The sequence below is a fragment of the Capsaspora owczarzaki genome, assembly GCF_000151315.2.
Source record: "Capsaspora owczarzaki ATCC 30864 unplaced genomic scaffold supercont2.5, whole genome shotgun sequence".
Taxonomy (NCBI): Eukaryota; class Filasterea; order Ministeriida; family Capsasporidae; genus Capsaspora; species Capsaspora owczarzaki.
In genome coordinates, this window is record NW_011887296.1 from 845,425 (window position 1) to 870,030 (window position 24,606).

A 24,606-nucleotide genomic window follows, 5' to 3' on the forward strand; every position below is an offset into this window, starting at 1 on the left:
CATCAACGCACAGTCATGGATTCGACGGAGGCCAGACAGGCCACGCTGCTCGCCCAGCTGGAGCAACTGTCAACGTCCATTACTCTCCTATACTCTGGCATTCTGGACGAGGCCTCTGTTCCAGTCAAATTCAACGTGAATCGGGCGTTGGTGCTGAGCCAGGGCCAGACATCTGAATCCAAGGACGCTGCTCAGCCCAAAGTCGGCGAGCCCGAGGCTGTCCAGCGCGTCCGCCGAGCATGCGAGTCTGCTGCATTGCACATGTCGCTGCGATGTGTGCCGAGCGATTACTATGACTGGACGCTGGAGCGACGGCGAAACGTTCTCCAAGCACCGTCCATTCACCACCTGTGCAAGTCCATCGTGCTGGAAAACACCAGAATGAACAAGGCTGCGAACAAGGCAGATCTCACTGGAATTGGCGCTGCCGAGCTGGCAGCTAGTGCAAGTCTTGGTAAAATTGCAATATGGGCTCGGCAGGGAGAACGCAGTGTGCGGGAATGGCTCACTTTCATCTTGTAATCAATCGCCTCAGATCCTCGCAACTCAAAGTACTACTGTGTAATCGTTCAGGTAAAGTAATGGCCATCCATCCAAATTGTGGCGATGCCTCTTGAATTGGTGCTTGGCCGCCGCTCATCGCTGCAAACGTTGGATGACACCAGTATACAACAAAGTTCGACTCGGACAAGATGGTGTCGTATATTCGCAACCTACACAAGCCTGTTCTGTCGACAAAGACACTGAACTATCGCCTTGTTGATCCGGAAGTGTCATTTGCATTGACTGGCTTTGACAAGAATGGCGTTTGCCCAATTGGTCAGTGGGTTGGTTGGATTCCCCCCCCCCCGTCCCTCACCCCGAGCCCTTGCATGCTTTAAAAAACTCACGCGTTGTGTGGAAATGTGTGCGCCATTCTCTTCTGATTCTTCTAGGAATGACACGCAACGTCCCAATTCTGGTCAGCCGTGCAATCCTAAGTTTGCAACCGCCTGTCATGTATCTGGGCGCCGGAGACATTGATTGGAAGCTCGTCGTGTCCGTTGATGATTTCCTTCGTACTACGGGCGCACAAACCGCTGACCTCATCACCAGCTGAGCGATCAAGTCGTTTGGAGTTGAATAGCGAAAAGCAACAAGTAGTTCAATATTTTTACTGTAGATTACAACGGAAACCGAACCAATCCATCCCCAACAAGTAATACACACGAGTAGACTCATCCTGCTCAAGCAAGCAAGTGCTCCAGCTTCTCGATTGCAGCAACGCGAGAGGCAGAGTCAAACCGCTGGAGTTGAGCATCCTTCCGAATCGGCCAGCCCTTGTGCTGCTCTGCTTGGCGCTGCTCAAACTCCGCAGCACTGAACACGATGTTTACGCAACGATTGTCGTGCAACCGGTAGTGGACAGTCGCAGGTTTGGACTCGAGCTTGGTTGGGAGCATCACAGGGACGGGGTCCACTCGGAGCGCTCCCGCGGGAGTGGGGTGAGCTCCAGCGCCGTTCGGCGCTGAAGGGGCAGAGGATCGGGTGACAAGCTCGGCGTAGCGGCGCGTGTGGCGGTCGTGGTTGTCGCGAGTCGCGAGGTTCAAACCAGGCGGGAAGCAGAAGTGATGCAGCACTTGACCAGGAGTCATGCGCCAAACTTTGCGACCCTGAAGAGACTGCAACGTCGCCAGCTCTGCCATGACCAGATCAGTGCCGTCGTAGTAAGAGTTGTCAGGAGCTCGGAAGGCTGTCGTCTTGACGGCAGCCAAAATGACAGCCTCGGTCGCGCGAGAAATTCGTGCATTGCGTCGTCGAGGCAGAATGCGGTCCCAAAACCAAGTAATATTCCGCGCCATGAATAGAATGTCTGCAAACATTCTTGCCAGGAAGAACTCCTTGGTGGAAGATGCATCCACAGTTCCGAAAGCAAACGCTGCAAGCTCTCGGAGACATTGGAGATGAGGCAACAGGTTGTCTTGATCGAGAGTCGACATCCAGCGGTGATTTCGGAGCGCCTGAACCACGGACGAGGTGCAGCAAGCAGCATCAGGGCACCAGTATGTCAGAAAAAAACCCCAAAAATCAACCACCCACCAGGACGAAAACACTAGCTTTGTTGTGTGCGTTAGGTTCCCCACAATTGCACATCCACAAAACCAAAACAATCATGATACAAAGCTTGATACTCACCGCTTGCTCATCCGCTAGATCGGACAGGAGTGCTTGGTACATGATGCCGACATCGGTGGTGAGCGCCTCGCCATTCCGCCACTGTTGAACGGACGGGTACGCAAGATTGGGCTTTGGCAAGAGCGCCAACTTTCGAGCAAATGAGACAGTCTTGAAAGTGTTGAACAAGTTCAAGTTTGACTCAATCCACTCGGTTGAATGAAGAGCGTCGGTTTCGACACGCTGCTGAATAAGCGATGTGCCCATGGAGTCGAGCGTGCGGAAGACTCGAAGCGAGCCGACACGATATCGCGGCTTGATAAACCCGCCAGCGACCCTTCCAGGGTTGAACTCGTAGACTACCACAAACCGCTGAGTCGGGTACCGCTTGGCCAACCGAGACGCGAATCGGTAGGCCTTGCGGACGAGATCGTTCAGCTGCGGAGAACCCTTGAAGTCCAGCGCAGAAGTTTCGACCACCAGTCGATTGCACCGATCAAACGCGTACCACGGCCAGCGGTCGACGCGAAGCATTGCAGTGGAACGTCCGGACGCGGAGGGCAGCTCGCTCACGCCGCGCTTGTCAGCTTCGATGGAGTAGTCGTCTTCCGGATCGTCTTGCGCACTCTCTTCTGGTCGATGGGCAAGTGTGACTGCGATCGCCAAAAGCCACTCGTCGCGGGTGTGTTGTCCCGAGCCCGGCAAGCCAGGCCGGTGTCGCAGAACGATCGTGTCTGTAGCCGACATGATGGTAAAGAATTGCTCGCTCAGAGGGTTGTCCTACACCGTAAAATATAGTTGATGTGTGAGGAAACAGGGACACAAACAAAACCCAGCTCAACAACAGCAACAGCAACAGCAACAGCAACAACAGCCAACAGCTTACCCGTGGATGGCCGCAGCGAACAACAGCGTTACGCAGGGAAATTGTACGGTCTGGCTCAAGAGCAGACTCGGACTCGAATTGGTCGAGCTCTTGGCGCTCAGCACGGAGAACAAAGAACTTGGACGAATACCGCTTGCCCAAGAACACGCTAAATTCCAGCTCCAGTTCGCCAGACAAGCCATCAATGCTGCCAAGGGACGGAAACTCTTCGCCGCCACGCTGCGACGCCAGTGCAACGTGAGCTTGCGAGGCAGAGATGGCAACAGAACGAATCTGCCGCCACCACTCGCCATGATCGGCGGAGACGTCTTTGACATCGACAACAGCCGGGCCGGTTTCCTCTTCGTCTTCCCCAACGCGCTCAAAGGTGGGTTGCTCCGACCGTTGATGTGGCAAGCCATTGGATGATTTACTGCGATCGACCCCGACGCCATCCTGGATTGGCAAATCTTCGTCCAAATCGGAGCCATCATCCGTGGCGTCGGTGTCTGCCTGCGCCAGCAATTCCACCGAGTCACGCTTTAGGTGGTGACGAGCGGACTGTGCCTTTTTAAGGATGGAGCTTGCCAGCTTGCCCTTGTTCCGGGGAGCAGAGGCATGCGGCATGGGCGCTAGTCGTTCTGGCTCGCGGGAGTCGAGTGAATGCATCGACCCAGAGTGAGATCCTGATCCATGCAGGCCAGAGGGAGATCCGGCGAATGGATGACTGGCTGTTGGTTGCAGGGAGTGTGGTGAGGGCGACGTTGGAGGTGATGCATTCGCAAATTGAACAGCAGTCGCTCGGGCAGCGCTGCCAATGCGGAATTTGATGTTGTGTGAAGCGGTAATGATGGTGAATGCGCATCCGTCGTGAGTGTCTCGGTAGAGCACCGCTCCGGCTAGTTGCAATAGCGCGACAGGACGATCGTCGCGTTCCGTGTAGTACAGGGACAGGGTCCCGCTTGCTTTACGAAGAACGCCATACATGGCTTTCCATCGCCAACTACGTTCGAGGTGAACGTGCACCTGACCTGAAAAGTCCCCGACGTGGTGTGCAGGGAGCCACAATCCCAAGTCGGCCATGTGTGGGTGAAACAAAAAGTCCTCGCGGGTTGCATACGACGCAACATGCCTCTTCACATCGAGCGGAACCAGCTCCTCTGCAGGGATTTTCGATGGTGGCACGCTGCCAACAATATAAGAATGGATGCCAAAGTCGCGGGCGGCGGCTAGGAGATCGCCGGTCGGCATCAAATGCAGCGGCAGCACTGCCGTGCCAGACACGCTCGCAGCCGCTGCAGGGCCGCCAGGGCGGAAGGCATTGTTCAAAAGAATGATCGACTTGTGCTTTAAATCCCGAGCCAGCGACGTGCCGTCTGGTTTCAGATCGCGGAGCGAGAGTCCACCATAAAAGGACACGTTCCAGCGGTTGACAACCAGGCCCAAACGACGGGCGACGCGCTCCCAAGCGGCAATCTCGTCGGTGGTGGTGAGAGAGTTGAGCACAAGTAGCACGTCAGCAGACCAGTTGCGCTCGTACGTTTCACACAGCTGCACCAGATGCAGCCGTTGCTGAATTAGCTGGAGCTGGGCAGGGTCGCGCAGTTTACCGAGTGCAAGCGATGCTTGCAAAACAGCGTGAGTGTACAAGGGTACCTCATTGCTTGCAAAGGCAAAAGTGCCAGAAAGAATGCGCGAGCTTCCAGCGGGGAGCGTCTCCAACATGGCAGTGAGGCCTTCCTGCAAGTCCAATGGGAATCCGTTTTTGTCGCGGAAAATCACTTGCTCTGCCGCGAAAGGCAGCGGAGCGCTCGAGCGCAGCAAAAGATCGTCTTCAAACCCGAGCGACGAGCTCAAAGAAAGCCGCGGCGGCTGCGACAGCGATCTCCCAAACTCGGCCAGATCAGACTTGCCAAACCCGGCTTGCACCGAATTGGCATTAATCTTGAGCAAGTCATCATCTTCAGCACTCGTCGGGAGACCAGCGTCGCGATGGGACGTGTCGAGGTCTGAGATGCCAACGAGTGACGGTGCGGAGGGGATGGAAGTCGACTTTGGTGCAGCCACGTGAGCCCGCAATGAGTCTAGCTTGGCCGTGTTCACAAGGCGCATGTGAGCAAGCACGGGGCGTCTTGATGCAGAACCGGTGCCCAGGGCCACTTGCGCGATATTGGTCACCTTGAACGCAAACGGGGCTTCCCCGCCACGGACCAGTGTGTCCGCACCCAGTACAGCTGAAAGCTGCACGGGGAAGCAGATCGTGACGGGTGTGCTCTGGGCACGAACGGCAGGAAAGTCAATGTTGACGCGACTTACAGTTGCGCGATAATCAATCTTCCCGTGCGCCACAAAGGGCTCGACGGGTACGGGCTGGAGCCGAATGTCGGAAATTGTTGCTGAAATGGGGGTTGAGATGGCCGCCGTGGCCCCTGGCGCAATTCCTCGAGGAAGAAGCTGCGCGCCGGCCTGGCCGTGTGGTGTGACAGGTCCGACCCATTGGTTGGCAACAATGCGCACAGCGATATCTTGATGACGGGGTGTAGGCATGCCACCGACGTTCACAAGAGCCACGCCGGCGTGCAGGTTGCTGGACGGCTCCAGTATACCCGAGCCATGGGTGTCGTAATGCACGCTTTGTGCCAGCTGGAGCGCGTACGGCTGCGTGAAGTTGGCCGCAGTACCATTGTCGAATTGAACAGTCACAACAGCAGCACCGTTCGCGCCGTCCTGTCCGTGCATGCCTGTCAGCCCGGGTCGACCGCTTCGCCCAGAAGGCCCCGTGCGGCCCGCGGCCCGTTCCTGTCGGACTGTCTTGGCTTGACCACCGTTGCTGCTGCCCGAGCCCGAGGCTGGGGCCGTCCACACAATGCCGAGTCCTCCAGGACCGCCAAGCCCTCCAGCACCGGCGAGACCAGCGGTGCCAGCCTGCCCAGCGCGGCCGCCTGCCACGGCTGTCGGAACGGTAGCTTGACTCGTCTGAAAAGGCGACGAGTGGCTCGCGCTTGAGGTGTTGTGATTCACTCCCGAGTTGATGCTCGATGTGCTTGACATACTTGCGGGCGGCGGCGGTGGGGCGAGGCTCGTGCGCAGTAGCATGAGTAAATCCGCGTCGCGTTCATGGACGTAGACTTGAATCTGGCCACCACGGCCTCCATTCGCACCGTTGCCAGCGCGGCCACCGTCGCCACCGTCGCCGCCTTGCCCGCCATCGCCCGCTGGACTCGACCTTGTGGCATCGCTGCCCTTTGTGCCACGCGCTCCGCAGCCGCCGTTGCCGCCGTTGCCGCCCGAGCCGCCGTCTCCCCCTCGCGCCTGAATCTCAATCGCAGGCTGCTGCTGCAGTTCAAGAAGGTCTGCAGCGACGCCATCGGCACTGCTGCTGCCTCTGCTATCGCCTGGCAATGGCAATGGCAAGCGATCCTCGACAATGTTGCTTGGCGGCTGTCCCGGCGCGGGTGCAAAGACTGCTCGCAGCGCAACAACGAACGATTCGCTCTCCTCGGGCGAAGCTGACCCCCCCTGCTGGGCCTCACCAACCAAGCCACCACTGCCACTGCCACTGCCACTGCCACCGCTCGGGCTGGAACTACCTGCTGCGCTTGTAGCTGTAGCACTCGTCGTCACTGCAGTCATGGTGAGAGCGAGCGAGTACGCATCGAGGCCAGGTCGCCCGTTCGCACCAGCACTCCCGTCCGTGCCGGGCATGCCAAACTGCGTGCCGTCGCGGCCGTGCTGCCCGTGGGCGCCTGCGACCGAGACCAGCGATGAGCCAGATGCATTGGCAATGTACGAGAACGTCGCCGGCGGCAGGTCGGACGCCGAGGGCAATCCCAGCCAGACTGGTTCAAACCGGGTCTCAACTCGATTGACAATCCGAGGCGCGCGCGGCGGCAGCGCAGGTGCAGGTGCAGGTGCAGGTGCAGGTGCAGGTGCAGGTGCAGGTGCAGATCCAAGTTCTGCTGACATTGTTGTCTGCAATGCTGCTGCTGATGATGATGATGTGGGACTGAATCAGCAAACGTGTTAGAAGACCGCTCAGGAAGAGAACGAACAGAAAAGGCCAAAAAAGAGCTCAGAAATCTGAGAAAACTGCAAAAAAAGCTTGTTGCAAATTTTCAAGACTGGTCGAGTCGGAATCATACATAAATCAGAGCAAGGTGGAAATAAGTCGCTACGGCACGCATGGAAGAAGGAGAGATGAATGGATTCAGCAGTTTCACTGTGAGCCAAAGCATGGAGGAGCACTTTCTCCGTGGTCGACTTGGTACTTTGCACTAACTAAGAATCTCAGTCTTTTTTTGTTTGTTTTTGATTCCCTTACTTGTCCCGATTTTCTGAGCTTTTTTGAGTTCAAAATGCAGACTGCTGCTGCCTCGTCCATGCTGCGCTCGGCCACGCTGCTCCCGTCGGCAGTCGCGTCTGCCTCCGTCATCTCACATCCTGCTGCTGTTGCTGCTGCTGCGCGGTACGGCGGCCTCGCAGCGCGCACTGGTCTCGCCACTGCTGCCCTCCGTCCTACGCTGTCACAAGCGCCAGTTCGCCACGCCAGCCTCCAGTCGCGCCGCCAGACCATCCCGCTCAACACGGTATGGCTACAATCCACCTTCAGCAGAACGCATGTGTGCTTGGTTTGTTCTGACCCGGGGGGGGATGGGGCAGCAAATGGACCACCACGACCGTCCAGCCCGCCAAGACATGCACTTCACACAAGATACACGATATAAACGTTCACAATCCTGACTTTTACATTGTCCTCGAAATCATACTTGCTTCTGGCTGCAGGGAATCAATTTTGTGCCGCAGCAAGAGGCTTGGGTCGTTGAACGCTTTGGCAAGTTCCACTCGGTGCTCGAGCCCGGATTGAACCTGCTTGTCCCGATTGTCGACCAAATCCGATATGTGCACTCATTGAAAGAGCTGGCGCTGGACATTCCATCCCAGTCTGCAATCACTCAAGGTAGCTCAAAACGGTGTCATTTGTGTCGTTTCTGTGCGTTCATAAGGTGTTTGACTCATCTGCGTTTGCCCAATCGCTCATCACCCAGATAACGTAACCCTGAACTTGGATGGCGTCCTTTATTTGAGCATTGTGGATCCAAAGAAGGTCAGTGGCGAGAGTGCTGTGTTTTTGTTCACTTTTTTTTTTTTTTTTTTTTGGCATTATTGCATTCGTTGCTGATCACTGGTGTGTTTTTTTTTGTTTCTCAACCTCGCTCGCACCATCAGGCGTCATACGGAGTCGAAAACCCAGAGTACGCTGTCAAACAGCTCGCGCAGACCACGATGCGCTCTGAAATCGGCATGATGAAGCTCGATGATGTCTTCAAGGAGCGCGCTTCACTGAACGCTCGCATTGTAGAGGCCATCAACAGCGCTTCGAACGTGTGGGGCATCACGTGTCTGCGCTATGAAATTCGTAAGAGCTTGTGCTTGATGAATGCACCCCGCTGTTGCATCGTTTTGCTCACACTCTCCTGCATCTCAGGTGACATTCAGCTCCCGGAGCGTGTTATCGAGTCGATGCAAATGCAAGTCGCCGCTGAACGTAAAAAGCGCGCGGCCATTCTCGAGTCTGAAGGTGCGGCATGCTTTGGGGTTGAGATGAAAGAGTCCCACTGTTGTCATCGTTTTTTTGATTTGTGCAAGTTCGCTCAACTTGTCCTCGATTCCTGCAGGTCAACGTGAGGCTGCCATCAATATCGCAGAAGGTCACAAGCAAAGCATGATTCTGTCGTCCGAGGCACAGCGTCTCAAGCAGATCAACGAGGCGACAGGTAAATTCAGAACAAAGTCGAATTGACCTCAAGTCATCATTGACTCGCACCGAGAATGTCCTCCCTCTCATCATCATCACCATTCTGCTGCTGGATGACTTTTCAACCACAGGTCAAGCGCAAGCCATCGAGTCTATTGCCAAAGCGACAGCTCAATCGCTCACGGAGGTTGGCGCAGCCATGGCTCGCCAGGGAGGTGCTGAGGCCATGTCGTTCTCGGTGGCACAGCAGTACATGGAGGCATTCAGCAAGATTGCAAAGGCCGGCAACACGATCCTGTTGCCCGCAAACGCAACAGACCCCGCCAGTATGGTGTCCCAAGCTCTCGCCGTTTTCAAGGGCATTCAAGGCGTTGTGCCTTCCGCTCCATCCGCCCTGTCTGACGTCGCAACGCGAGCGCAGCCAGCCGCACCAGCACGCGAACGCGCAATCACCACCACCACCACCTCTACCGACACCACAAAGTCTGACTAACATGAACGAAACGGGTTTTTTTGTTTTCGCTACCCACAACGCCGCTGCGGTGTTCTGTTTGGTATTTGCTTGTCCAGCAGTAAAGGTCCATGGTTGCTGTTATGCGATTGAGCTGTATACCAGTCTAGAACGACACGCAGGCGATTACAACACCCCACAAAAAGAATGGATAATCTCTCGTTCAGGAGGCCTTGTGGGCCTCAAGAAATCGTCGCAACGAGCGCTCGCACTGTGCAAACACGTCCTCAAAGTCTGAGATACCACCCTAAACCAATCAATTTCCAGGTAGAGTTGATTCAGTGAGCAAGAGGTCGGTACCAAACCAAAAACCAAACGGGCAAAAGTTTGTGTTGGCGCGACTACTGTACATAGTAAGGGTCGTCAACAAGGCGCTTGCCAGTCGGGTCGTAGTTTCCTAGAAGCTCCACAGTTGCTCGAGTCTTCTTTTGGCCATAGTGGCGCGATTTCACATTCATCGTGTTGCTGAGGTTGGAGTCGTCCATGACGAGAATCCAGTCAAACAGCTCAAAGTCCTCCTTGCAGAGCTGCCTGCCCGTGTGCTTGATGGCCACGTTGCGCGATCGGCACACTTGCACTGTGCGGTGGTCTGGGGCGTCTCCGACATGGTAGTTGGCAGTCCCCGCCGAGTCCACCCGCCAGGTTTCCGTCAATCCGGCCTCTGCCACGAGATGAGCGAGCACTGCCTCGGCCATTGGCGACCGGCAAATGTTCCCTAGTCGCAGCATTACATCGTCAGTGTTAGGATGCAGCTGTCATCTCAACAGCTGCCAAAAGGCACCTACCCAAGCAGACCATCAAGACGTGCATGTTTTGTTTCAAAAACCAGAGCGAAACAAGGACTGAGATTGACGTGACAGGATAGTGAGATTCTGAGAGCGACACGTCGTACTCACGACATGATAGCAAGCACATCAAACACACACACGCACACTTTGCTCTCACTCAAGACAAGCAGGACTTGACCAAGCAAATCTCAATTCGACCTGCAAACCGCTCACTGTGACGAGCATTCGCTGGGTTCATCACCACATATAGGACTAGCTAAAGCTCATTCTGAAACCAATACGCAATAATAGCTCAGTCTCTCATCCGGACAAATGGCGCATCAACACTCTGCTGCTGCAGCAGACTCGACGCAGCTGACGGACTCGTCTTCGGCGCAGCTGGCCGAGCGCGCACTCGCCAACGCGACCGCCGCAGCAGCAGCCAGCTCGACTTCATCCTCGTCGGCATCCTCGTCCTCATCCTCGTCCTCTGGCGACGGACACCACGGCGGCGGCGGCGGCGGCGGCTCGTCGCATCCGCGCACCGGGCTGGTCTCGTCCAAGTCGTTCTCGACGCTGCTCACCAACTCGCGCGCAACGCACGCCTCAATCACACCGACGGGCACTCCAGACAAGCTTGCCATCGGTATGCCAGTTTCGCTATTGCAAGTGGAAGCGGTTGGGTCGACGACGCGTTTTGACTAGGACGACCGGCGTTTGTTCGCGCTTTTTGGTGGTTCGACCGTCTTTGTGCGAATCCGACCAAAAATCTTACTCGCACTTTGACCATATCACCGTATCACACCCTCTCACTTCTCGACTCCATCTTGTGTCTCGGTGGACATCGTTTTTGCAGTGGGGGTTTCTCTTCTTTCATTCGTTTGTTTGTGGTAGCAGCAGGGGGGATGGGTTTCGACTCTTCAATCTTCATCTTTGCCGGTTCCCAAATTTATTCAATCTCACTCAATTCTCAGAACAATGCCCTTTTTGTTTTCATCGCCGTTGTCCTCACCTTGACTTGCTTCTTGTTCGTTTTTGGCCTTCCCTTTGTCATTGATTTTCATCAGTCATGGTGGGCCTGCCCGCGAGAGGCAAGTCGTACATTGCGCGAAAACTCGCGCGCTACCTGTGCTGGCTGGGCGTCGAGGCCAAGGTCTTCAATGTCGGCGTGTATCGCCGCGAAACGGTGGGCGCCGAGCAGAAAGCCGACTTTTTCGATCCCAAGAACGCCGAGGCGGAGCAGAAGCGCCGTGAAATTTCGTTCGTCGCGCTGCAGGATTTGCTCCAGTGGTTCAAGGAAGGCGGCCGTGTCGGGTTTTACGACGCCACCAACACGACACGCAACCGCCGCAAGCTGATTGTCGACACGATGACAAAGGAGAAAATCCAGACCTTCTTCATCGAGTCCATCTGCGACGATCCAGACCTCATCCGTCAAAACATCCAGCTCGTCAAGCTCGGATCTCCGGATTACCGCAACATGCCCCCGGAGGCTGCCATTGAGGACTTTATCCAACGCATCCAGCACTATCAGGCAGCATACGAGCCCATGGACGACGAGCTCGACAAGCATCTCAGCTACATTCGCATGATTGATGTCGGTGCCAAGTTTGTCGTCAACCGCACCACCGGCTATCTGCAGAGCCGCATTGTCTACTTTTTGATGAACACGCACATTGCTCCGCGTGCCATCTACCTGACTCGGGTAAGCTTGCTAATTCGTGTCGAGATGCCATCATTTTTGTTAGAGTTTTTTTTGTGTGTGTGTGTGGTTGACTTTGTTTTTGGCTTGTTGTTTCTGATTGTTGCCCTTGACATTTCTGTTAGCATGGCGAGAGCGAGTACAACGTAGAGGGCAAGATTGGTGGCGATGCTCCTTTGAGCAGCCGTGGCCAAGCCTACGCCCGCGAGCTCAAGAACTGGATGGCCGAGTTTGGCCCGAAAGACTTTACTGTAGGCGTCACTATTGCTGCAGAGCTTGGAGCCCCCCCCCCAGCTTGTTGTCAACCAGAGCTGACTATTTCTTTTTGACTTCCCTTTGTCTCTTCCTCCTGCTTTTCAGATCTGGACCAGTACTCTCACTCGCGCGCGGCAAACGGCAGCGGTGTTTGGCCGGCCTTTTGTCGAATGGCGAGCGCTCGACGAGCTGGATGCCGGCGAGTGCGATGGGATGACTTACGAGGAGATTCAGGTTTGAAGTTTTTCGTTGGCGAAGTTTCAAGCCATCAGGCTTTGCGAGTCACTCACGTTCTTTTTGTGTGTTTCTTTGCGTTGGAATAGGAAAAATTCCCGCAAGACTTTGCGCGACGTGATGAAGACAAGTACTTGTATCGCTACCCCCGTGGCGAGGTTTGATTTTTTGTCGACGACTGCCTTCTTGCGTGATAACGCGCCCAAGCATTGCTCCGTTACTGACGTTCGTACACATTATTTGGTTGATGATGCCATTGCCAACAGTCCTACCGCGATGTCGTGTCTCGACTGGAGCCGTGCATCATGGAGCTCGAGCGTCAAAAGGATGTCGTGGTCGTTGGCCACCAAGCCGTCCTCCGGTGCCTGCTGGCATACTTCTTGGACAAGCCCTCAGAAGAGCTGCCCTATGTGGACGTGCCCCTCCATACGGTCATCAAGCTGACACCGATTGCCTACGGCTGCAAGGTTGAAATGTTCAAGGTCAACGTTCCTGCCGTCAACACCTATCGTCCGAAGCCTGCTGACGGTCCTACTGCTGCTGGTCATTAAGCTTTGGGGCTGTAGTTGCAACAGTCTGCTGATGTGCTGGAATCAAAATCTACAGGGAATTCTTTCTTTGCATTTCTTTGTGAAATACACAAACTTAGTTTTTTTTGCTTTTAAATGTACAAAGGACGACATGTTCATGCCACTTGACTTGAACGTTTTTTTTCAATCTTCAAAGTCCTCGGCTGTGAGCTCTGCGATTGCAAAGGACTCGTCAGCCGCGGCTCCAGCCACATCTGTGCCGTCCACAGTCATCGGTGTCGGCTCAGAAGATGGTGCCGGTGCACTCCCAAAGCTAAAAACGCGATGAAACACAAACGACAGCTTCCCATCCAGCGTAACATCGTTCAAGCCGGCGTCCTGCAGTTCAGTCAAGTCAAGACGGGTGAGTCAAGCGTCACCGACAGAAGCGGAACACGGAAAGCAAAGCAAAGCAAAGCCAAACGAATAAACGCACCGACGGAAGTTGCTCAAAATGAAGGCGGTCGACGTGTGCCCAGCTTTGAAGCTCGCTGCTCACGGAGGCCTTAAGCTTGCCGGTGTCAATGAGGCGCTGCTTGAGAGCGGCTGCGGCGCCCCCGCGACCAAGCCCAGTCTTTTTCAGGGCGTTCCCGCCGACATTTTCAGAATCATTGACCTCACGCGCGGCCCGCCCAGTCTCGCACGAGCAGGACATTAAATCGTGCGTATCGCACAGCGTGTCTTCTCGAAGCGAAAACAAGTCTCGCAATTCGTCCTGCGAGAACGAGACAGCCGAGGCCTCGCCTTCGTTGCTCGACACGGCGACGCTCAAGCCTTGCTTGGAAAGCTGTCGCTGGTAAATCTTTTCGTCGATGCTTCCTGTCAAAAGCATGCGGTAGAGATGCACGGTTCGCGTCTGCCCGTCGCGCCACACACGCGCCATGGCCTGCAGATCGTTGGCCGGATTCCTGGTTTGCGATTTGTTCGAATGTGAGCTGCCGATCGCTCATAGCGCTACCTCCCTCTGCCAAGACAAACTTACCAGTCGGTGTCGACCAAAATGAGACGACAGGCTCCAACAAGGTTCAAGCCAACACCACCAGCCTTGGAACTTAGAAGGAAGACATCTGCAAATAATAAGAATAATAATAATAATAAAAAACAGTTAACGGCTTGTTCATAACTTCTTATGGCTCCAATGTTTTGTTTGGGGGGGGGGGAATTGTGGTGTCTTACAATCTGTGCTGTACTTGGAGTTGAAGGCCTCCACGATGGGCTGTCGTTTCGCTGTGGGTGTCGAGCCGTCGAGACGGGCAAAGGAAAACTCGTATGCAGCGCAAAGTTTCTCGAGATGGTCGAGCGTTTGAGTGTAGTTGGAGACAATGACAACGCGATCAGTCGTGTCGCGCTTGATTGTGCACAGGATTTGTGCCAGAGCTGCCATTTTGCCTGCCCACGAAAAAAAAAAAATGAGAGAGAGAGAGAGAGAGAGAGAGAGAGAGAGAGTGTGAGAGAGAGAGCGAGAGAGAGAGAGAGAGAGAGAGAGAGAGAGAGAGAGAGAGAGAGAGAGAGAGAGAGAGAGAGAGAGAGAGAGAGAGAGAGAGAGAGAGAGAGAGAGAGAGAGAGAGAGAGAGAGAGAGAGAGAGAGAGAGAGAGAGAGAGAGAGAGAGAGAGAGAGAAAACAAAAAAAGTCAGTTTGTCGATACAACGCAAGGCCCACATCCAAAAAATTCGCTGCTTGCCAGAATGTGCCGCATCAAACGTGTCGGGAGAAAAGTCGTCGGGAAAGAGGTCGATCGTGTTGGCGAACAACGAGTCCTTCTCGGCATTCTACACAAGTCAGCAAGTGTGTGAGAAACGGGCGTCAGTTGTTTCCAAAGATGCGGGAGCATCGCGCCCCACAAACCTTCGCAAGCTCATGAATGAGCGCGGGCGAGTTGCAAATCTTCTTGAGGCTGGTAATGGCGACCAGGTGCTGGGAAGCACGACTGCTCGAGTCAAAGCAGGATCGCAGTGGAGCAGATTGCAATACTTTGCGGTAGATGGCCAGTTGCAATGGGGATGGTTCGCAAAAGACGACGTACTCGACTGTTGCAATCGAATCAAGTCATAATATCAGCAAAAGACCCCTCCCCAATTCATCAAACCGACAAACCCCAGCAAACCCCGACAAAAATCCCAATAACTCACTTTTCGGAGGCAGGTACTGACGGTTGACATCCGACGTTCGCCGCAGACAGAACAAGGAGGTGAGCTGTTGCAGTTGGCTCGCACGCTGCTGGCCAAGCAGCTTTTCATCTTGCGTCGCCTCGGGCTGTCGAGACGCAACAATCGGGTTTTCGTAGATGCGCTTGAACGTGGTCGCGGTGCCGACAATGCCAGGGTTGCAAAACTCGAGCAGACTGAAAAACTCCTGCAGGTCGTTCTGGATGGGCGTACCAGTCAGGATGATGCGGCGGCGCGTGCTGAGCGACATGAGCGCCTGCGAGATTTTGGCCGACTCGTTTTTCAGCCGATGCCCTTCGTCGCAAAAGACAATGTCAAAGGGAACCTTTGAAATGACATCAATCTCTTGGCGCAGCATCTCGTAGCTCACAATCATGACAGGAATGACCGTCTGGAGCAGGAAGGCATCGGGTCGGTTTTCGGCCGAGACGGCAAAGGTCTGGAGCCGATGGTCGCCCAGCCACTTTTTGAATTCCCGCTGCCAGTTTTTCACCAGCGAGCTCGGGCACACCACCAAGGCTCGCTTGACGAGCGCGGTGCCCATGTACGGGCCTTGCTTGAGCAGCGTCCACAGAAGCGTCACGCATTGCAGGGTCTTGCCCAGACCCATTTCGTCTGCGAGAATGGCGCCAAAGCCGGCATCGGTGCGCATGCCAGTCACGCACTCGTAGAGAAACCGGACGCCGTCGCGCTGGTGCGGCCGGAGCTGCACGCTCAGGAATGGGTCGACCACCACATCGACAACATGCGGCACTCCTTTGCCGTGGAGCTTGTAATGCTCTCGCGATGGCCGCTGCATGACCAGCGCGTTTTCAGCAGTGGGGTCATGCCTGGCTGGGGGCGGTGGCGCAGGACCGTTCGGCAAGACGGTCGCGCTGGTCACGACCTTTCGGAAGCTGGTAGACACGCGAGGCGCGGCCATGTTGGCCGCCAAAGCCAGCCCCGTGCTTGTCATACTAGTTGCCGCGGTTTTTGACCCGGGCACGTGCTTGGTGGTGGCAGCGCCAATGCCGACAGCAGTGAAACACCGTCCCGACATGAAATCTTCGGGCGCAATCGGTTGGTTGATTTCAACCTCTCGAGAGCCGACCACCAATGTTTCGCCGCTTTTGAGGCTGGCGAGTTCCTTGGGGCCATAGCTGCTCGATTGTCCAATGTCCTTGCCTTCGCTGTCCTTGAGCGTCACCTTCCGGCCCTTGACAATCAGCACAGCGTCGCTCTCCCAGCTTTTGTGCTTCTTGTTGGACAGCTTGCACCACATTGCGCTAAAGTACCGTGTAGGTGGCTCGGCCTCGCCTGCTGTCGCGAGGCCTGTGGCCGTCAAAGAAGCGGTCGTCGCGGCAGGTTGCTGTTGGGCGGCACTGCTCGAGCTGCCGGCCACGCCAGGCACCACAGGGCGGCCGACGGCCACTGGAGACTTGAACTTTGGCACCGATGGAGTGGGTACGTGGCGCTCGCCGCCGACGGCGACAGGCTGCTGCACGGCTGGGGGCGCTGGGGTGGGCGAGGCCAAAAGCGCGGGAAAATCGCTTCCTTCCTCTTGCTGCTTGCGCTCTGGCTCGTGTGTGTCGTGTGTGGGTTGCGCGACGGGCGATGCGACTGCGACTTGCGTTCCACTCTCGCCGCCATCTGTGACCAACGCCAGCAGCCAGCACAGCAACACTCGGTCAGCGCCACAACGCAGACAAGCAACGAACTACGATGGCTGGTTTCAATCTGAAACAACATGATCGCAACTTTCTTCCTTGCAACTTGGGCGCAACTTTTGTGTTTTTGCATCTTTTTGTGTTGCGCTTCATTCAGTCTCACTCTCGTGCAGTGCAGGATGATCAAAGGAAAAAGAAGCAGGAGAAGCGCAAGAGAGAGCGAGAAGAGAGAGAGGAGAGCGGGAAGCAACAGACCGAGGCAGACGCGCTTGACCAAAGGCGACTTGAATGCAGACGGCGCGAACGACCGTCGCATTTGTTTGAAACAAAGAGAGAGAGTGAACCAAGACAGAGAGACAGAAAAAGGAGGGGGAAAATATAAAAACCAATTCAGAATCTTAGAAATCAGATTGAAGATCAGAGGGCGAAAAAGAAAAACAAACAAACTGAAAAACAAACTCAAGTTCAGCTCGCAGCGTGATCTGAGAATCTCACTGTTGTCCCAATCGTGCGAAAACCCCAACAAGCCCCAAAACTCAACAAACTACGATGAGATGGCTCAGTCGACCATTTTCAACAGCACACAACATACACTGATCGAGAGAGTGGCTTGAACGACACAATGGCTTCACGGCTAACGCAGCAACAACAACCGCGGCCGGTCGGTGCGTACCAGCCAGTGCCGCAGCACCACCCGTCGCACCCGTCGCAGCAGCACCGTCTCCTCGTTGAAAGCGAGTCCATGTCCTCGGTGCTCGAGCCGCTCGCCACCGCGCGTCGCATCAAGGTCAGCTGCCGCCATTGGCGCTTTCGTTCCTCTCCTCTCTCTCTCTCTCTCTCTCTCTCTCTCTCTCTCTCTCTCTCGCGCGCGCTCTCCTTCTCCCTTCCGATGGCCTTCAGCCTTGCATTTTGCCTGCTGGTGCCACAAGCAACGTCCTCAATCGCCGAGTCTGCCGCTCGAGAGGGCAAAACCTCGACGTTGGAGCTTGATCAACTGACTTTTCATCACCCTTCACTCATATCCCTGACTGCTTGTGGGCCTTCGTTGCTGCTCGACAATCTCACTTGCTTTTGTTTTTGAATCATCTTTTGTTAGTACACTTGCCTGGACGTCTCGCGAAGGTACTTGGCGTTCGGAGCCAACTCTGGCGGGTTGTACGTGTTTGACCGACTGTCAGGACGCACGACGAGCAACCTGGCAACTGCTGCATCAGGACAGACCATCACCGAGCTGGGCCCCACCGTCGTGGTACCGAGTGCTGCAGCAGCTGGAGCAGCGGCTGGAGCAGGAGGAGCAACAGGACAAGCGGGAATGCACCGATTTCTACTGCTGCTGGCTTCCAAGCACGGCGCACTGACATGCATCAAGTTCGCCCCGAATGACAATGTCATTGCGATGGGCACGGTCCAGGGCATCGTCCTTGTGTGGCAGTTGAATTTGCACCGCGCAAAGCTGAAGGAAAAGCAGATTGTCGCCATTACAGAACACCGCAACTCGAGCATCACCGCGCTGGAATGGGACGATCGAGGGCAACGGCTCTTCTCGGGAGACGACACGGGCCGCGTCTTTTCGACCTCCTTCTCGCGTAGCATTGCCAGCATCTTCCGCACGTCGGACCTCATGATGCGAGGCGACTCGCGCATCACCCAGCTCCAGTATGGTCGCACTCCCGGCGTGCCCATGCCGACAGGGCCTGGCAGCTCGTCCCAGCAACAGCCTGCAGCAGCCCCCAGCGTGGTGGCCCCGGGCATCATCAACCCGTATTCCGGGCGACAACTGCTGATCGCGTCCACGTTGACGCGCTGCACCATCCTCGACACCTCCAACCGGCAGGCCATCCAAGTGGGAAAGAAGCCCCGCGATGGCACGTTCGGTGCGTGTGTCCACATTCGATCGTACGTCTCCTCTGCGGCCTCTGCTGCCGGTGGTGACGACGATGACGCCCCAGCAGCCAACGCTGCCGCCGACGATGCCGGTCCACCAACGCTGCTGCCCACCCCGGCACAACTGTACGTGTACGCAGCGCGGCCCGGATCTCGCCTGTGGGAGGCGTCCGACATGGGCGTGGTGCTGAGCACGCTGAGTTTCCGCAAAACGTTCGCCGGCAAGCACCGCCAGGTCCTCGATCTCAAGAGCGCTGCCGCGAGCCCGGATAGCGAGCCAGCTGTCGATGCTCGCTCCAGCACGGGCGCCTCCCTTTCGACGTCGTTCATCTCGCTTTCGATGCTTGTCGATCGCTTTGCGCTTGCCTGGAACGAGACGATGCTCGCCGTCCTCGACCCCGTCTTTGTTGGCGTCATTGAAGCTCATGTCGGCGAGCTGACAGACATTCGACAAGTCGTTGTTTATGGTGAGGATGTGTATATTCTCCACGACACTTGGGCGCCCAAGCAGACCAATCCTCTGCTCGCCGCCGCTGCTGCGGCTGCCTCCAACGTCCCCACGGCTGGCTGTGTCAGCAAATGGTCCTTTATCACTGCCGCGTCGTGTATTGTTCGGCTGTGCCAAAAGGAGCGGTGGCTGCAGGCGGCACTGCTGGCGTCAGACTACTTTAAGCGGCTGTCGGCGACCGAATTTGCGGATATCGTGTCCGTTTCAACAATGGAATCCATTCTGGCACAACTGCGTGCTCGCGAGCTGCGCCTTTCGGATGGAGCCGGCGGCGAGGCTTCTGCAAACGCGGCAGCCTCAATGTCAGCAGACGAGTCGGCCCAACTCCGGGCGCTTGTGGAGACGACTGCGCTCGAGCGTATGCTGGAAGTTGCTGGTGACCACGAACCCACGGCCGTTGACATTGCCGCGCAAATGGAAGCGGATATGTTCTTTGAAGACGATGCCGTGAGCATGGGCTGGGATCACGATTCCGACACGACTTCTGTTGCCGGAGGTGACACGATCAGTCTTTCGGGCTTTGAAGGCGCTGTGAGTGTGTTGCCTGCCGCTGCTTCGCAGCCGTCGTCTTCTGGGTTTGCATTGACGGCTGCCAACTTGGCTGCCATGGCTGCCGTTCCGTCCGAAATTGCACCGTCTTCTGCTGCTGCTGTTGTTGCTGTTACTGTTGCTGCTACGCCTGTCCCAGCGACTGAAAAAGCGGCGGAAGCAGATGAACCGGCGCCAGTTCCACAGCAAGCTGCACCAGTGACAGAACCTGAGCAGTCGATGCCTGCTGCAGTGTCAGAACCGACTCGCATCATTGTCGAGACCGAGATCAAACCACCGCAAGCGCAAGCGGACTCGGTTTCTGTCCCGCCCGCGGAACCACAAGCGCCAGCTGTCGACGAGAGCGTTCTTGCTGAAGCGTCGCAGGTGCCCGAGATTCCGGCTGCTGATGAGCAGGATCAGGCACAGACCACATCTGCTGTTGAGCAACCGAATGAGCTTTCTGTCATCGCTGTGGCCGAGTCCGATCTCGATACAACCATCATGGCTTCTGATGAAGCTGCCGATCTGGCTGAAATCTCCGTGCAACCCGATCAGCCACTTGAGGGGGAGGTGTCTACCTCAACGGAGCCTGCTGCACCATTGCTTGATTCAATTCCTCCTCCAACATCCGAGCTGGCCGTTGCCGCTGTTTCTGTCGATGAAATTCCCGCGTCTGTCGAAGCTCCGGAAGAGCAATCATCGTTGTTGCCTGCAGAAGTTGAAGTTGCAGCGTCAGTTGACAGCGCCACAACAACTGAGGAACCCTCCGACACGCAAATCTCACTTGATACCACCACCACCAGCACCACCTCAGTAGCAGAGGTATCTGTTGAGACGCCCACGCTTCCTGCACTCACAGCGATTGAAGCACCGGCTGCCACCAACCCTGCAGAACCGCTGGTTTTGGCGAACAACAACACGGAGCTGCTCGAGGCCTCAACTGCAATTCCAGCAGTTGAGCCACCTCTTCCCTCCACCGAGCAAGTCCCACCTGTGGCCGAAGTGCAAGAGCAACTTTCGTCACAGGTTCCAGATGCCTCAAGCTCGGCGTTGCCCGCGCAGAGCCAGGACTTTAGCGCGGTTGCTGTGGCGGCTGCGAGCGGTGATGTGCCCTTAGCGGTTCCCAAAAAGAAGAAGAAGAAGGCCGCTGCTGTTGTGGATGCACCTCCATCGGCTGTCACCGTGCCTACTGCTTCCACTGGCTCTGCTGCTACCGCTGCTTCTGTTTCCACTGTGTCAGCTGCTTCTGCGTCCACTGCTGCCGCCGCTGTTCCCGGTTCCAGCGCGGCCAACATTTTTGCCGAAGAGCCAGCGGCTGCAGTTGCAGTTCCTAAAAAGAAGAAAAAGAAAGTCGCCAGAATCACCGGTACGTCTTTGGATTGTAGTGTTTTTTGGTTTTTGTGACGTTTTAACAGGGTTTTTTTTTTCTTGATGTTTTTGTTCACTCACCTGCACGCATTGTTTTTTGTTTTGGCAGATATTGAAACCCCTGCCTCTGCCGCCAGCACAACTCCTGTAGCAGCTAAACCCTCGGTTGCGCGCTCAACCTCTGTCGAGACTGGGCCGAATGCTCGTGCTCCGCCGTCTGCGATTCCTGCTCCAACAGCGGTTGCTCCGGTTCCAACTTCCGGGCTACCAACCACTGAACGAGCGCAGATCGTTGCCACCGACGCTGCTTCTCTTCCATCCGCCCCCGCGCTGCCTTCTCCGTTGGCGGCGGCTGTTGCTGACCCGTCGCCTGGCGTTGTTGTTACACCTGTCGCCGTCAGCGAGAGTCCAGCTCATGTCTCCTCCGCGCCGCCTACGGCTGCTCCTTCGCCGCCAACCTCTGCGTCGCACGTTCCTGGAACCACGCCCGCTTCAGCGACCCAACCGATCGCTTTGGCCACACCACCGGTAGCCGCTGCTTCTCCGGCAGTTGTGCCCGCCGCTCAAAATGCAAGCCCGATGCTTCTCGCGCCTGTCGGAGGGGCTCAAGGTGGTGCCCAGCAGTCTTCCGTCAATCCAATGAACAACGCCGCAACGGCCGTGACTGCAGCAATGGCAAAGGCAGCGTCCTTCATGGACAAGGCGCTTCGACCTGCTCGGCAAAGCTCCCATCCCAGCATCACTCACTCTACCTCTGGCTCATCCTCCCCGAGCATGACTTCCGCGCGTGACTCCTCGGCCCAGCCCACCGGTTTGAGCGGCACTGGGTTGACTTCATCCGGGTCCTCGTCCGTATCGTCGGTCGCACCGCCATTCTCGGCTGCACCGTTCGATGCAGATAGTGAAACGCGTACTCAGGCATTCCTCGATAGAACCCGCGCGGCAAAGAAGGTGACACAATCGTCTACGGTCGATCTGTCCATGATGGTCACCGTCCTGCGCGCTTGGCTCTCGCACCTGGATCAGTGGTTTGGTCAGACTGCCGCTGGCATTGCGCAGGCTGCGTCCCTTGCCGACGCTGGCAACACCGACAACAGCACCACCACCACCACCCTCAACCCCACTTCGCTGAAACTGCCGCGTTCTTCGCTGGTTTTGATCGGCGAAGTCATGACCAGCTGTCTCAAGTGGTGCGTCGTGCCTGTTGTTGCTGCGGCAGATGCCACCGCGCCGTCCTCGTTGGGCTGGAATGACGCGTCTGCGCAGCAACTGCTGACCCGCTACTTTTACTTCCTGGACCGTCCCCGCGCCTTTGCCATTTGCAACCAGCAACAGAGCCAAGCAAGCGTGCAGCTACTGCTGGATCTTGAAGACCGCCACTCTGCGATCGACATGGATATTGAAGTGCATCATACGTAAGTTTGCTTCATCGGAAGGAATGCGATGAGAGAGAGAGAGAGAGAGACAGAGCGCGCGAGAGAAAGACAGAGACAAAGGTCAAGCCAGTTGAATTCCGTGCTCAACATTGTTTCTCATACTACACCCCGCCTTTTGCGCAGGGAAATCGAGCGAGGCAATGTTGGTCGCGCGTTGGACTCGCTACTGAAAGATATTGACGGAAACCTGCTGGGTCTCGCGTTGCGGTATTTGACGACGCTGTTTACCCGAGATGGCGCCCGTGCTCTGGCGTATAGCGTCGCCAGCTATCCACGCATCCAGCCTTGGAATGTGGAGAAGAGCCTGCCGGCCGGTTCGATCTGGCTCCCGCAGTATTACACACAGCTCGTTCGAGCGGAGACAACCGTTCACTCGCATCTCCCGCCTCGTGCCTTCTTTGCGAATGACGGCGCCCTCATCTTGCGGTGGCTTACCGCTGCGCTGGAAATTACGCCCGTGCCCGACCAAGCGCGGCTGTTTGCTCCCAAGCCTCCTGGCTACCCCATCGGTGACCTGGCTGCTGCTGCACTGGCAGACACCGAGCCCGTCCAAGGGCCCGACGGCAAAACCATTGCTCTGCACGATTGGCAGCGCGTTGCGACCGAGCTCCACACGGCTCTCGAACAGCTCCTTGAAGACAGCGGCGTGCCGAGCTGCTTGCCGCTTGCCCAGGCCCATCGTGTCGATTGGCAGCTGCACGGCACGATTCGCCACATCATCTCCCACGTCCGCACCCCCGTCAACCAGTCTCGCCATGCCCAGTTGTTTGATCGTAACGCCGAGACGGACGAGCACGATGACATGGAGCAGACGGGCGTTCTCTATGCCCTGCAGCCCATTCGAGCTGTGCAAGTTTGCATTCGCCACGGCTACTGGCTTGGAGCGATCGAGCTGCTCGCGGCCACTGGCCAGTCGCACTTGGCCATCGCACTTTCAACCGAGCTTGGCGATATTGAATTGCTCCAGCGCATTGGTAAGAGCGGGATTTTCGTCGGGGGGCGGGAGATTGTTGATATGTTTGCATGCATGGATGTTCTGATGATGCTGACCTTTCTTTTTGTCTTTGGTGTTATTCTCGGTCACACGCAGCCCTGGCGACTGACGATTGGGAAGCCGCGCTGGATTGGATTGCGTGGCGTGCAATCAGCTCGCGCTCTGAAAGCTTGACTGCCCTTTCCTGCAATGACGGTTTGTCTAAGCGCTATTTCTTGGTTGCTGTGAAAGTTTTGGTTGAGCTAGCCTCTTAATTATGCGACTTCTCGTTGCGCTTGGTTTTGATTTATTTCGACGTGCAGTCGTGCGGTCCATGATTCCACGCTTGGGAGCTCGAAACACGCTGGAACTGCTTGTGCAGCGTCCAATGCTCTGCGATCTTGTGTCGCACTCGTTGATTGAGGTACGTTGACGCTGTTGTTTGGGGTGGCTGCTTGATGTGGGAGCGAGAGTTTTGCTGACTGCTCATGTATCTTTTGACTGATCTGCCGCGACTCTTGCCTCCTCCTCCGAACACTCCACTCAATCAGCAATGTGTATACGATGCTGTCATTTCCGCGAAACAAGATTCATTGCTGCAAGACACCCTCGAGGCCGTCGATACCTACCTCTGGTCGTTGCAGCAGACTCCCCTCGCGCCGCAGCTGCGGCAGGTGGTGATCGAAGAGCGCGCGTTCAAGGAGGCGATGGCTGCCGGGGGAAATGACAAGGCCGCCGCCGTGGCCCCGCCGTACTTGCAGCTTGGACGAACAACCAACCAGATTGTGTTTGATCACAATGTTGCCTTGCCGCGTTTCCTTGAAGAGCCGCTCACTCACTGGGGTGTGTCGACGGCACTTATCGGCACCAACTGCCCATGCTGCATGCTCGCCCTGTCGGAGAAAGTTGGCGCCCCGTCCAAAGTGATCATTTTCGAGTGTGGCCATGGGTTCCACCACTCCTGCCTGCCCGAGGATGCCTGCGCCATGTGTCTATCTCGGCGTGTCAAATCTGTAGCCATCATTGCCGAGTAATTTCCAGTCCGGCCATCACCGCCATACCTTTTTTCTTTTGAATCGTGTCAGTTAATGCCGCCGTTCTGAAAAAAAAAATGCCAAATCCTTAGTCTGAACACAACGGATATTTTTTTTGTTTTCATCAAACACTCGCTGGCGTTGGTCGGGTTGAAATTTTCTTCTTGCATACATTAATTGTTGTACATCGATCTCGCTCAAAAGCAAAACAACAAAACAACAAAACCGCGCTATACTACGAAACAACA

At 56.1% G+C, this 24,606-nt stretch overlaps 7 protein-coding genes across 7 annotated transcripts; 4 read left to right on the top strand and 3 right to left on the bottom strand.

The window, feature by feature from the left end:
• Positions 1-15: 15 nt before the first annotated feature.
• Positions 16-1,099, top strand: CAOG_03696 (hypothetical protein; the record flags this gene model as incomplete). Its single annotated transcript, XM_004363367.1, has 4 exons — positions 16-454; positions 536-573; positions 666-819; positions 936-1,099. 4 exons carry the CDS (start codon positions 16-18, stop codon positions 1,097-1,099), a joined length of 795 nt encoding a protein of 264 aa, XP_004363424.1.
• A 43-nt stretch (positions 1,100-1,142) lies between these two features.
• CAOG_03697 (hypothetical protein) lies at positions 1,143-7,131 on the bottom strand. The gene is made up of 3 exons (XM_004363368.2): positions 3,041-7,131; positions 2,176-2,934; positions 1,143-2,000 (listed from the first exon to the last, which is right to left on the bottom strand). The coding sequence occupies exons 1-3, from the start codon at positions 6,983-6,985 to the stop codon at positions 1,227-1,229; spliced, it is 5,478 nt and encodes a 1,825-aa protein (XP_004363425.1). The 5' UTR covers positions 6,986-7,131; the 3' UTR covers positions 1,143-1,226.
• A 180-nt stretch (positions 7,132-7,311) lies between these two features.
• CAOG_03698 (stomatin-like protein 2) lies at positions 7,312-9,418 on the top strand. The gene is made up of 7 exons (XM_004363369.2): positions 7,312-7,605; positions 7,802-7,976; positions 8,065-8,123; positions 8,246-8,435; positions 8,505-8,597; positions 8,695-8,793; positions 8,906-9,418. Exons 1-7 carry the CDS (start codon positions 7,375-7,377, stop codon positions 9,265-9,267), a joined length of 1,209 nt encoding a protein of 402 aa, XP_004363426.1. The 5' UTR covers positions 7,312-7,374; the 3' UTR covers positions 9,268-9,418.
• On the bottom strand, positions 9,325-10,118 carry CAOG_03699 (low molecular weight phosphotyrosine protein phosphatase). Its single transcript, XM_004363370.2, has 3 exons — positions 10,071-10,118; positions 9,636-10,000; positions 9,325-9,532 (listed from the first exon to the last, which is right to left on the bottom strand). Exons 1-3 carry the CDS (start codon positions 10,093-10,095, stop codon positions 9,449-9,451), a joined length of 474 nt encoding a protein of 157 aa, XP_004363427.1. The 5' UTR covers positions 10,096-10,118; the 3' UTR covers positions 9,325-9,448.
• A 246-nt stretch (positions 10,119-10,364) lies between these two features.
• On the top strand, positions 10,365-12,893 carry CAOG_03700 (6-phosphofructo-2-kinase). Its single transcript, XM_004363371.2, has 6 exons — positions 10,365-10,698; positions 11,120-11,757; positions 11,880-12,005; positions 12,115-12,243; positions 12,333-12,401; positions 12,510-12,893. Exons 1-6 carry the CDS (start codon positions 10,386-10,388, stop codon positions 12,792-12,794), a joined length of 1,560 nt encoding a protein of 519 aa, XP_004363428.1. The 5' UTR covers positions 10,365-10,385; the 3' UTR covers positions 12,795-12,893.
• Positions 12,864-16,945, bottom strand: CAOG_03701 (Rad54b protein). The gene is made up of 8 exons (XM_004363372.2): positions 16,880-16,945; positions 14,943-16,607; positions 14,659-14,840; positions 14,495-14,582; positions 13,989-14,201; positions 13,795-13,879; positions 13,249-13,720; positions 12,864-13,151 (listed from the first exon to the last, which is right to left on the bottom strand). The coding sequence occupies exons 1-8, from the start codon at positions 16,938-16,940 to the stop codon at positions 12,957-12,959; spliced, it is 2,961 nt and encodes a 986-aa protein (XP_004363429.2). The 5' UTR covers positions 16,941-16,945; the 3' UTR covers positions 12,864-12,956.
• Positions 16,946-17,194: 249 nt separating this feature from the next.
• Positions 17,195-24,589, top strand: CAOG_03702 (hypothetical protein). Its single transcript, XM_004363373.2, has 7 exons — positions 17,195-17,411; positions 17,721-20,913; positions 21,025-22,330; positions 22,475-23,325; positions 23,442-23,540; positions 23,648-23,748; positions 23,876-24,589. Exons 1-7 carry the CDS (start codon positions 17,247-17,249, stop codon positions 24,356-24,358), a joined length of 6,198 nt encoding a protein of 2,065 aa, XP_004363430.1. The 5' UTR covers positions 17,195-17,246; the 3' UTR covers positions 24,359-24,589.
• The last annotated feature ends 17 nt before the right edge of the window (positions 24,590-24,606 follow it).

Excerpts from the sequence above, each read along its gene's own strand:
- CAOG_03697 (XM_004363368.2), bottom strand. The coding sequence starts at position 6,985 with ATGTCAGCAGAACTTGGATCTGCACCTGCACCTGCACCTGCACCTGCA. Across the intron at positions 2,935-3,040 it reads TTCGCTGCGGCCATCCACGG|GACAACCCTCTGAGCGAGCA; the intron begins GTAAGCTGTTGG and ends TTTACGGTGTAG. Across the intron at positions 2,001-2,175 it reads ATCTAGCGGATGAGCAAGCG|GCGCTCCGAAATCACCGCTG; the intron begins GTGAGTATCAAG and ends TCCGTGGTTCAG.
- CAOG_03698 (XM_004363369.2), top strand. The coding sequence starts at position 7,375 with ATGCAGACTGCTGCTGCCTCGTCCATGCTGCGCTCGGCCACGCTGCTC. Across the intron at positions 7,977-8,064 it reads CCAGTCTGCAATCACTCAAG|ATAACGTAACCCTGAACTTG; the intron begins GTAGCTCAAAAC and ends CTCATCACCCAG. Across the intron at positions 8,794-8,905 it reads GCAGATCAACGAGGCGACAG|GTCAAGCGCAAGCCATCGAG; the intron begins GTAAATTCAGAA and ends TTTCAACCACAG.
- CAOG_03699 (XM_004363370.2), bottom strand. The coding sequence starts at position 10,095 with ATGCACGTCTTGATGGTCTGCTTGG. Across the intron at positions 10,001-10,070 it reads CGTCTTGATGGTCTGCTTGG|GGAACATTTGCCGGTCGCCA; the intron begins GTAGGTGCCTTT and ends TGCTGCGACTAG. Across the intron at positions 9,533-9,635 it reads TTGTTGACGACCCTTACTAT|GGTGGTATCTCAGACTTTGA; the intron begins GTACAGTAGTCG and ends TGATTGGTTTAG.
- CAOG_03700 (XM_004363371.2), top strand. The coding sequence starts at position 10,386 with ATGGCGCATCAACACTCTGCTGCTGCAGCAGACTCGACGCAGCTGACG. Across the intron at positions 11,758-11,879 it reads GTGCCATCTACCTGACTCGG|CATGGCGAGAGCGAGTACAA; the intron begins GTAAGCTTGCTA and ends CATTTCTGTTAG. Across the intron at positions 12,244-12,332 it reads TGACTTACGAGGAGATTCAG|GAAAAATTCCCGCAAGACTT; the intron begins GTTTGAAGTTTT and ends GCGTTGGAATAG.
- CAOG_03701 (XM_004363372.2), bottom strand. The coding sequence starts at position 16,940 with ATGCGACGGTCGTTCGCGCCGTCTGCATTCAAGTCGCCTTTGGTCAAG. Across the intron at positions 16,608-16,879 it reads GGTCAAGCGCGTCTGCCTCG|ATGGCGGCGAGAGTGGAACG; the intron begins GTCTGTTGCTTC and ends CGTTGGTCACAG. Across the intron at positions 14,841-14,942 it reads TCAGTACCTGCCTCCGAAAA|TCGAGTACGTCGTCTTTTGC; the intron begins GTGAGTTATTGG and ends CGATTGCAACAG.
- CAOG_03702 (XM_004363373.2), top strand. The coding sequence starts at position 17,247 with ATGGCTTCACGGCTAACGCAGCAACAACAACCGCGGCCGGTCGGTGCG. Across the intron at positions 17,412-17,720 it reads CCACCGCGCGTCGCATCAAG|TACACTTGCCTGGACGTCTC; the intron begins GTCAGCTGCCGC and ends ATCTTTTGTTAG. Across the intron at positions 20,914-21,024 it reads GAAAGTCGCCAGAATCACCG|ATATTGAAACCCCTGCCTCT; the intron begins GTACGTCTTTGG and ends TTGTTTTGGCAG.